The 12,211-nt window shown below is 41.5% G+C and overlaps 1 protein-coding gene across 1 annotated transcript; it reads left to right on the top strand.

The window, feature by feature from the left end:
* The first annotated feature begins 2,403 nt into the window (after nucleotides 1-2,403).
* On the top strand, nucleotides 2,404-4,530 carry LOC119219553 (uncharacterized). Its single transcript, XM_062558489.1, has 5 exons — nucleotides 2,404-2,439; nucleotides 2,938-3,002; nucleotides 3,102-3,481; nucleotides 3,605-3,742; nucleotides 4,399-4,530. The coding sequence occupies exons 1-4, from the start codon at nucleotides 2,414-2,416 to the stop codon at nucleotides 3,734-3,736; spliced, it is 603 nt and encodes a 200-aa protein (XP_062414473.1). The 5' UTR covers nucleotides 2,404-2,413; the 3' UTR covers nucleotides 3,737-3,742; nucleotides 4,399-4,530.
* Nucleotides 4,531-12,211: the final 7,681 nt, after the last annotated feature.

Below are 12,211 nucleotides of genomic sequence, written 5' to 3'. Positions count from 1 at the left end.
ATGCAGACGATACTCAACTGTATCTATCGATCAAGCCAGAAGACACCAATCAACTTGTTAGACTTCAGGATTGTCTTGGAGACATCAAAACTTGGATGACCTGCAACTTCCTGATGTTAAACTCGGAAAAAACGGAAGTTATCATGATGATCGAAGTCAGCTGTCACGTGATACAGTCTCTATGGATGGAATTGCTCTGGTATCCAACAGCACTGTCAGAAATCTTGGAGTTCTCTTCGACCAGGATATGTCCTTCAACTCTCATATAAAGAAGACTTCAAGGACTGCCTTTTTTCATCTACGTAATATATCGAAAATCAGGAACTTCCTGTCTCAAAGTGATGCAGAAAAACTAGTTCATGCATTTGTTACTTCTAGACTGGATTACTGTAATTCTTTGTTATCAGGCTGCTCTTGTAAATCACTTAAACCTCTCCAACTGATTCAGAATGCTGCAGCACGTGTATTAACAAGAACTAAGAAATGGGATCATATAACTCCTGTATTAACTTCTCTGCACTGGCTTCCTGTTAAATCAAGAATAGAATTTAAGGTACTTCTCCTCACCTACAAGGCACTTGCTGGTGAGGCACCGTCTTATCTTAAAGAGCTTGTTACACTGTATTGCCCTACAAGGCATCTGCGCTCCGTAGATGCTGGACTACTTGTGGTTCCTAGAGTTTTAAAAAGTAGGATGGGGGCCAGAGCCTTCAGTTATCAAGCTTCTCTTTTGTGGAACCAGCTTCCACTTTCAGTCCGGGGGGCAGACTCGGTCAGTTCATTTAAGATAAAGCTTAAAACGTTCCTCTTTGATATTGCTTATAGTTAGGGCTGGCTCAGGTTAGCCTGGACCAGCCCTTAGTTAAGCTGCTCTAGTCTTAGACTGCCGGGGGACTTCTTAGGACACACCGAGCCCCTCTTTCACTCTCACACTCTCACTCTCTCCTTCCACAATCATCCATGTTTTATTAATGTACATCACTAATTAAGCTTCTTTCCGGGAGTTCTTTGTGCTTTCTCGCCTAGCAGGTCTCCATGGATCATAGTTTCGTGCGGACCCCGGTTCTGACTCCTGGCATGGCTCTGCTGACACCTGCTGCTGCCATCATCATTACTTTAAATATGATTCAAATTACTGTCATCATAAACCAACATCTTTCTGCTCTCCCTCCCCACAGAAGCCTCTGTGGATGGTGGTTCTATCTGATGGTGGTCGTCCCTGCAGTGGTCCTGACGATACACCTGTTCTGCTACTTGCAATTACTTGTATCATTTCAGTTAGAGAAATTGAATGTATTGTACATCTTTTACATTGTTGATTCTGTACACATGACATCCATTGCAGTCTGTCCATCCCGGGAGAGGGATCCCTCCTCTGATGTTCTCCCGAAGGTTTCCTCCGTTTTTTTCCCCATTAAGGGGTTTTTTCATATTTTGGGGAGTTTTTCCTGTGCCGATGTGAGGGTTTCGGGACAGAGGATGTTGCATGTGTACAGACTGTAAAGCCCTCTGAGGCAAATTTGTAATTTGCGATTTTGGGCTATACAAAATAAAATGAAAAAAATGAATTGAACTACTGGGACACTCAACACTCTCACACACACTAATGAGGCACTCACACACACTACTCAATTTTTTCAGGTGTGCCGCGCCCCCCTGTTATTATGGTATAGGGCAAAGAGTGATAATAATGTCTCAATAATGTTAGAAAAAACATTTAGGACAAACCCATAGTCGTGACTAATTTACATAGAATTTATGAGGAAGAGGAGGTGGGTCCACTGCCACAGCACTACTGGAAAAGTAGCCCTTCCTTTGAGTTTATTTGCCTGCTCTTTTGCGTTTAATGCAAAATTCATGCAAAAGAATATTAATGCACAAGAATGGAAGGCCGAATTCAAATGTGTGTGTGATCAGTTCTTCTTTCCAGGCAAACAGCGAGGGACATAATCTGCTCTTCAAGCCAGGTACCAGCCTCTTCTTATTTTAGGAAATGTGATAAAGGTCTAAATTATTTTTCTCATGCTTTTGATGAATTTTTTTGTTTTCTTCCTGTCTGTTACAACCATAAACAAAATGGTATATATATGGAACCTTAAGAGAAGGGCGAATATTTTCCTGCTAAAACATCTGTTGTTGTGATCATACAAAGCCTTAGAAAGGGGGAAGCTGTTATTCTACTTATATTACGTTTTTAATAATCGTATCTGCTAAATGATATGGACAAATAGTTACATTTGTTTGTACTTTTTGCATGACGTCATATGAAGAAAAAAACGAGTCTGTATTTTGTTGATTTTTCTATTGACTTGTATGTTTTCTTCGTTGGGATGTATTATAGTATTTAGCCAACTTCCCATTTCCCCCTGTGCTGATCTTTTACCGTATTATTTCATTTTCTAGGTGAAGAGGAATGGCGGCTGTTTCAGTAAGCTCCCGGTAAGAAGTTTATTGTTTATGTGTATTGTGCAATCCTTAATAAATATCAAGCTTATGATGACATACCACAGGAATGAAATGAGAAGCTTCTAAGTGTAAATGTGTGGATCTAAGAAGACTCCAAGCAACAAGACAATGTTCAAATTCCTTCTGTGGAAATGTATGAAAATAAAAACAAATATGAATTTATTTATTTATAATTATTTTTACCCTATCCACAAATTCCTCTTGATACTAATATAGTTACAGGAGGACTGTGGCCGCCATAAAAATAAATAACAAAATGGGGTTAAATTTAAAGCACTCAACTTTGCCATTGTGTTGTCACTAGGAGGTTTCCTCAGCTATTATGCTCTGTAATCAGGACAACCAGGACACCATAAACCCACTTCTCTATCCTCTCCATTTTTACTACAATATCATCAATATGGTCCAGTAAATACTATCGTGAGAACCAACGCTTATTTTAGTTCTATTCTTCACTTTTCTGACTTACAGGTCTGCAGCTCAGCCGCTTCCTGCTTTTGGGAGTGAGCACCTAAAAGAACAGACAGGACAGAAAGGTAGACCACACACACACACCTTTGATTCACACCTTGTACAATCTTCATATGATGAGTATTTTCCAAATCATATCAAAATCCCTTTGGCTTGTGTTGCAGATACAGACTACATGACATCGAAGTTGAATTATGTGTTGGAACACAGAGATGAGACGGTCATCTTGAAGAACCCAGCTGGTGCCATTTTGACGATTGGAGACCTCGATGAAACCATCTACAGAGATAAAAAGAAGGTGGTGAATGGGTGGAACAAATTCTACCTTAAAGATATCGTAAGCATGCAGGTCTTTGGCGTGGTGATGGGAACTTCGTGCCCAGAGGACCATCTGGTTCTGATGACCTGTGAGGACCAGAAGGTGTACGCCTACGATGGAGAGGTGCTGCATTTGGTGGCTTCAAGCTGGGAGCAGCTACTTGACGAGGGAATCCAGTATCCAGCAGAGACGTCGTACTACAAAGGAGAAGCCTTCAAAGACACGGTGAGACGTTATAGTTGATGTGCTACAAACAAATGTGTGATTCTGCACCCTGATGGTTGGTTACCTGTGTGTGTGTGCGTGTGATCATGTTTTAACATTGTCTTTTGTGTGTAACCCGACAAGGACTGGGATGAAGTGAGGAAGGGCGAAGTGGGGAGAAGATTGGACCAAGAGCATCTCAAACTGGTGACCGCAAATAAGTCAGAATTCCTGAAGAATCTCCGATCCATCAAACTCAAAAAAGATGGTTCCTGAGAAGAAGTAAGTAAAAAATAATATCGTGTTTGTTCTGTTCTGCTTCTCGCATCAATCCACTCGTACATCACTGTAACGCTGTGGGTGTAAGGGGCTCCAGAAGGAGGCAGCGGAAAGTGCAGGTTCAATATATATTTTATTGATTATTGTCAGGATGCTCGTGCTTCCACTCGTGAGGCGTCCCGCTTGCTCGTCCAGCCTCGCTCGCTGCCTCCCTGGATCTAATATGGGGACACAATTAATAATTATTTCCCCCAGCTGAGGCTCATTGCCTCCACCTGGCCCCGTTCCCAGAGCCACTGCCCCGCTCTTCCCCCCTGCAGCCGAGCCGAAACCACGCCCGCCACCACAATCACACATAAACAATGTTTAGAGTTGTAGGAATCACAAACCTGTGGCCAGTTATCAGCCTAATAAATCAACTCTTCCACGTTAGTCTTTGTCCCTCCGGCTCTGCCCCCTTCACTTCCATCTTTAGTTGTTCATGTCAGTTTTGTGTCATAATTATTATCTCTTTTCTCCAGGAGAAAATATGTATTTTATAACATGTGATTGGCTGCAATCTGCCGTCTCTCCAGGACTTGTTTGTTTTCAGGTCCTTGAAGCGGGCCAGATAGATTGTAGCTGACCCCTCTCACCCTGTTTGTGTCCCTTTCATCCAGCAGGGGGCTGAGGTCCATCAAGACGAAGACCTCCCGTTTTTTATCCCTTCCCGGGTCTCCCACTGACTGACTCTCACTCTCTACATGCACATACGCTTTGTCGCGTTCACTTGTCACTTTGGTGGACTTTATCTTTCTTTTTTTGACTTACTAACCCATAGCATATACTGTATATTATTATATTTTTATCTTATTCCTGCACTACGTTGTTTGTTGTCCATTGCCGTACTGTCTGCTGTCATGCACCAACCACCAAGTCAAATTCCATGTATGTCTAACATATAATGGCAATAAACGTTTCCTAATTCCTGATCAAAAAAATGTTCCCTCGGATTTTGTCTGTGGTGGGCGGGGCTTACGCCACTGAATAAACCAGGAGTTTCTATTGGTGCATCGACTGGGAGCCCGGCGTTTCGGGACAAAGGATGTTGCATGTGTACAGACTGTAAAGCCCTCTGAGGCAAATTTGTAATTTACAATTTTGGGCTATACTAAATAAAATGAATTGAATTGAATTCTCTATAATTTACTAACAACTTAGCCATGGTGGGAAGCTTCTCTAAAGGGCTTGAACTGTACTTTACTTATTTTCCTTCTGTTCTCGGGAATATGTGTCTTCTTGAGTGCAAATAGAAAGGTGAGTAAACTGATTCATTACGTCATGAGACCATGTGAAACAAAACAGTGTATTGATATCTCGCATCAATCCACTCATACATCACGCATGAACAATGTCTAGAGTTGTTGGAATCACAAACCTGTGGAAATCATTCAATGAGTAGGGAATGGACATATTTACTGTATAAATGACAATTATTATTAATGTAATAATATATTTGTAAATATTTAGGACTGTTTATAATGTTTAATGTTTTATTGCTTTTAGTTGATCATTAAGTGATGTTCTTTTTTGGACCCCAGGAAGACTAGCTTGTCCCACCTTGGTGACCTGTTTCATGTCTTTCTCTTTTCCAATATTATCTCCAGGAGCATGCAAACGATTGACATTTGTCTTCTTTTACCAAATAAATATTTTCTAACCCTTTCAACTGCAGAAAATGTTTTTTTGTTGCGTGAGGCTGAAATGCAAACTGACAAACCACAACGTACGAGGAAGTAGAATTCTGTGAGCAGCTTTATTACACAACGGAACATCATATGGAAAATATCCAGAAAACCACAAATAAACACGTCAACAGGGTCCAACAAACACATTTAAATGCGTTCGTTGGTCGTCACATCTACAAGAAATACAAAAACATGTTGCCTGAGGAAGTAAGGAATGTACAGTCAATAAAAGCAGGTAAAGCCGGTAAAGCAGAACTCAAAGTTCCTACTCAATCATTCTATGGTTTGATAAGTTGTTCCATCAGCAGAGTTTCCTTTTTTTACTTTTAGTTCTGGGAATTCTGTGCCGCTGTCCAATGATCCCAACGACACAGACGTCCTGTCACTGGGGAAATATCATCTTTTGTTTTTTATATGTTTTTGGGCAGAGTTACACAAAAAGAAGAAGAGACAATTGTCCAGTTGTGGACAAAAAGTAACCATGCCTTTCCAGTAGAACAAACACACAGTATGTTAAACCCCTCCCTGATCTCTTTACATCAGCGGTTCTCAACTGGTCTGGCTCCGGGACCCACCATCACCCCTTAATGACAAGCGACCCAAATCGATCAGTCAACGGGCGGGGGGGGGGGGGGGGGTGGTAGTGGTGTCGACGTCGACGGGGTGGGTGCTAGCTTAGTCGACGGGGGGATGCTGGGTGGGTCGCGACCCACCAGTTGAGAACCACTGCTTTACATCATGGAAATAGAGTAAGGAGTGGCTGCCCATTGCAAATGTGGAGCTTCACTTCTTGCTTTGTGTTTCATTTACTGAGGACTCAGCCATGGTGAGAAGCTGCTCTGAAGGGCTTACCCTTGTAGATATTTAATATCCATATGATTGAACTGTACTGTGTTAATTATCCGTTGTGTTTTTGGTGAAATGTGTAACTGTTGTATCGTGTTGTGTGTTATTCCAGGATCCTCACGTGCAAAGAGAAAGGTGAGTAACCTGATTCATGAAGTCATGAGATCATGTGAAATAAAACAGTTTCTGCTTAGTTTGAGTTTTAAAAAGAGGGAAATCTTGTTTAAGCAATAAATTAGTTTTTTAATATAATTGGGTAATTTGAGATGGTTGGAAAAACTGTTGCTAACCAAATTGAAAATGTTTTCTTAAAAACTAGACGTTTAAAAAATGATGTGTAGTTATAATACAACTTTTTTTATTTATTGGTTTTTCAAGTACATTCTCATTGTTGGATTCTGCTTTTTAATCTTCTAAACACTTTTAAAATATTTATCTTTTTTAGAGAAGAGGACTTTCTGAAAGTTCAGGATCTTTTCAGAGGGAATGCTTTTAAGCTCATCTCTAAAATGAATAAGCTGAATAAAGAAGCTCCTGGTGATACCACACATTTACTGGATGAGGTATATTGAATGACTCCTTTTGAAATACTCTGCTTTATTCACATACATTTTGTGTGTCAAGATACAAAATGACACCTCTTTGAATGTGTTTGGACTCCACAGATGCTTCACAGCATTTTTTTTTTGGGGAAAGTCAACAAGCCGACGTTTTCTCCAGAAAGCATCCTGATGGAGGACAAGATGTTAGAGGAGTTGTTGGGGAAGTTCCCTCGGGCCTTTGAACTCTTCTCCTCTCACCTACCCAGACGGAGTCCATTTTCATGTGTGCTGGACATGGTACGATCATAGTTTTCAAAAAGATGATTTAATTCTTCTTTTTAAAGATGCATAGAATAAGTTACAGTCTATAATGAATTTACATTGTTGCAGTTCACAAAACATGACTTGCATGATTTATGCTTGCAGATTGTCCACCTGAAAGGACCATCAAATGAAGAGGAAATACTCAGTGGCCTACGAAATCTCATCATTGACCTGGACCTCGGTGACTCAAAGGATCTGATCTCCTCCACCATCTGTGTCTCGCACAGAATCGACATCAAAGATCCAGACAAATTCTACGGCGTCTCCATGGCCGCTCTTGGTAATAGTCCTCAGTGCTGCGTCATCTCTGCGTCCTGTCTCAACTACTGGGACGAGTGTGTAGCTGGTGCAGTGCTGACCTACTATCCAGACAAAGAAGAGAAACAAGATTATGATGGAACCATCCAGCTTCCACAGGAGGTCAGGTGCAGGGCGTTTAGCCTCAAAGAGGACAGAGAGACTCCTGCGTGCAAGTCATGTAGGAATTTGTTTGGTTTGAGAAGTAACTCTAAGGCTGTGTGGGTCTACGGCAACTGTGCCGAGGCTGAAAGTTTGAGCAACTTGTTCAAAAATGAACCTGAAATCAAAGAGCGAGCACGACCAACATCTGCCAAGTACTCAGATGAGAAGAGGGACACATGTAGAAAGAACATGAGTAAAGATCTCAAGAATTGCCTGAAGGAAAAAAAAATTACCTGGAAGGAGGGTGATTTTTACATCCCCTCTTAGAATGGGGATACGGAGGTATACCCTATTAATAGTGTAGGCAATTCCTGTGCTTCTTTATTATGATGATTACTTTTATGGTGAAAGTTATCTCCCTGTAATTATCTACAGTTACCGGGGAGCAGGTGGTTTAAACGCTTGTTGTTAATGAACCAGCTACTTACTAATGATAAAGATATGATTCATGGCTGCCAGCTCTCTGATGTATTGATCATGTCAGTCACAATAAAATCATAAAGATTGATGATTTGTTTTGGTTTCATTTACTGCAACTTCATCAGAAGAAGTGATTCTTTGCCATTGAACGCAGCATGTAGCCGGTGACAGCTGCCTTTTGGGGACCATTAAGATCAGCAGAAAAACATATTCAGCTTTACGGATGCTGTGTACACAGTTACATACGTTACTTCACATTAAAAGCATAACAGCAGATTTCCTTTTTTCTGTTCTTAGCCATTTAAAATCTGGTTAATTTAATTGACAGGAATGGTTTGGTTTGAGTAAACTCTTATTTCTTTGCTTTTGTGAGCAAGTATGAACATAAAAATCTGCCTTCAAATAGTATGAACCAGTGTGCTTTAATATATCGAGACAACGATCTGTCTTTTAGTCAGAGTATGAATTCAGAATGTGTTTCTTTATCCTGCTGCGTAGCTTCTAGAAGCTTCCTGACCGGGAAACGGCTCCTAAAAGCTCACTTCCTGTCTGACTGAGTGCTGTTGATTTCAGGCCACAGACATCCTATAATATGTCATAGAGGTAATCCAAAGGCTACAAATACAGGAAAAACAGTTCAAGGAACAACACTGTTACCAAAATGGATCATTGGAGTCAGTGGTGAGCTGGATAAGAACATTCTGTATCTATTCTGCATTTAAAATCAGAGACACGCTTTCAGTATCTGATACAAATACAAACAAATCAATCTGTTTAAACGCCTCCTTTATAATGAATGTAAATTAGTGATGAGTTTTAACGTGGGATTCCATCATCACGTGTATTGCTTTGTGGTCTTAGAGGCACAGACGCACCACCAGATGGCAGCACCAACCTTTCTCATCAATGAAACAAGTCATCCACCTCTAGGGAGCTTCTTCTACCACCTTCATCTCTGGCAGCCCACAGACTGAAGGGATGAGTAACATTATTAAGCACTTCTAAGGCCAATTTCCCGTTTTTTCCCCCTGCGCTGTTTTGTTAGTGTTTTGTTTAACAAAACAGCGCAGAAATACTACAATATTTCTTTGAGGAGGAATGTTCAAGTAAGCTCTCAGTAAGTACCAGTTTGTTGTTTTTTACAAACACAAGTCATTTAATTACTGTACACATTAACATTAATATAAAGTTAAGAGCTGGGGACGGATGCTGCCGTCCTTTAAGGATTTTTCCAAATTTTATTCCCAAAGAGGGTTTTCTGGGAGGTTTTTTTCTGAAAATATAAAATCTGCAACCAAAAAATGTAATACAGTGAATATCAAAAAATAAATATATACTAGTGAAGAATGAAAAAAAGTATTCTATTAAAAGAATATGTATAATTGAGTCCAAACTATATTCTACCCGAAAATATTTTTCATCCACTTGTTTTTATTTTGAATACAGTGTTGTATTTTTCAATGTTCAACAACAAAACTTAAACTTTCAGTTTCACAAGCGGCACTTTTGCACACACATTTGCATTTGGTATTTCCATGGTGCAAAGAGAGTGAACTCAAATAAAGACAGTCTTTGGTTTCCACTCAACATGAACGCGGATGAGGAGTCCAAGACCATAACGTGTATATTTGAATATTTGAGGTCATAGGAATTTTACCATTGTTATCCATTGTAGTCTGTCCATGCAGGGACAGTTCAGGACTTAACTACTGAGACACTCTCACACACACTACTGAGACACTCTCACACACACTTATGAGACACTCAACACTCACACACACTACTGAGACACTCAACACTCACACACACTACTGGGACACTCTCACACACTACTGAGACACTCTCACACACACTACTGAGACACTCACACACACTACTGAGAGACTCACACACACTACTGAGACACTCACACACACTACTGAGACACTCTCACACACACTACTGAGACACTCTCACACACACTACTGAGACACTCAACACTCACACACACTACTGGGACACTCTCACACACTACTGAGACACTCTCACACACACTACTGAGACACTCACACACACTACTGAGACACTCTCACACACTACTGAGACACTCACACACACTACTGAGACACTCTCACACACACTACTGAGACACTCTCACACACACTACTGAGACACTCAACACTCACACACACTACTGAGACACTCAACAATCACACACACACACTACTGGGACACTCTCACACACTACTGAGACACTCTCACACACTACTGAGACACTCTCACACACACTACTGAGACACTCAACACTCACACACACTACTGAGACACTCAACACTCACACACACTACTGAGACACTCTCACACACTACTGAGACACTCTCACACACACTACTGAGACACTCTCACACACACTACTGAGACACTCTCACACACACTACTGAGACACTCAACACTCACACACACTATTGAGACACTCAACACTCACACACACTACTGAGACACTCAACACTCACACACACTACTGAGACACTCTCACACACTACTGAGACACTCTCACACACACTACTGAGACACTCTCACACACACTACTGAGACACTCTCACACACACTACTGAGACACTCAACACTCACACACACTACTGAGACACTCAACACTCACACACACTACTGGGACACTCTCACACACTACTGAGACACTCTCACACACACTACTGAGACACTCACACACACACTACTGAGACACTCAACACTCACACACACTACTGGGACACTCTCACACACTACTGAGACACTCTCACACACACTACTGAGACACTCACACACACTACTGAGACACTCACACACACTACTGAGACACTCAACACTCACACACACTACTGAGACACTCTCACACACTACTGAGACACTCACACACTACTGATACACTCTCACACACACTACTGAGACACTCACACACACTACTGAGACACTCACACACACTACTGAGACACTCAACACTCACACACACTACTGGGACACTCACACACACTACTGAGACACTCAACAATCACACACACACACTACTGGGACACTCTCACACACTACTGAGACACTCTCACACACTACTGAGACACTCTCACACACACTACTGAGACACTCTCACACACACTTATGAGACACTCAACACTCACACACACTACTGAGACACTCAATACTCACACACACTACTGGGACACTCTCACACACTACTGAGACACTCTCACACACACTACTGAGACACTCACACACACTACTGAGACACTCACACACACTACTGAGACACTCTCACACACTACTGAGACACTCAACAATCACACACACACACTACTGGGACACTCTCACACACTACTGAGACACTCTCACACACACTACTGAGACACTCACACACACTACTGAGACACTCACACACACTACTGAGACACTCTCACACACTACTGAGACACTCTCACACACTAATGAGACACTCACACACTAATGAGACACTCTCACACACTAAACCTCTTCTTAAGAAACCTACTCTAGTTCCAGAGGTGTTGGCGTTGGTGTTGTCTCTTTTCTTGTATTGCTGGACCTCAGTGCTGCATTTGACACCATCGATCACCGTATCCTGCTGCAGAGACTGGAACACTTGATTGGCATCAAAGGAACTGCACTCAGCTGGTTTAAATCTTATTTATCGGATCGATCCCAGTTTGTGTTTGTGAACGGTGAATCATCAAGAACCACCAATGTTGGTCACGGAGTTCCACAAGGTTCTGTGCTTGGACCGATTCTATTTACCCTGTACATGCTTCCTTTGGGCGACGTTATCAGAAAACACCGCATGAACTTCCATTGTTATGCAGACGATACTCAACTGTATCTATCGATCAAGCCAGAAGACACCAATCAACTTGTTAGACTTCAGGATTGTCTTGGAGACATCAAAACTTGGATGACCTGCAACTTCCTGATGTTAAACTCGGAAAAAACGGAAGTTATCATGATGATCGAAGTCAGCTGTCACGTGATACAGTCTCTATGGATGGAATTGCTCTGGTATCCAACAGCACTGTCAGAAATCTTGGAGTTCTCTTCGACCAGGATATGTCCTTCAACTCTCATATAAAGAAGTCTTCAAGGACTGCCTTTTTTCATCTACGTAATATATCGAA

Source organism: Pungitius pungitius, chromosome 17, assembly GCF_949316345.1.
Source record: "Pungitius pungitius chromosome 17, fPunPun2.1, whole genome shotgun sequence".
NCBI classification, from domain to species: Eukaryota; Metazoa; Chordata; class Actinopteri; order Perciformes; family Gasterosteidae; genus Pungitius; species Pungitius pungitius.
This window is presented reverse-complemented; position numbering and strand designations above follow the sequence as displayed.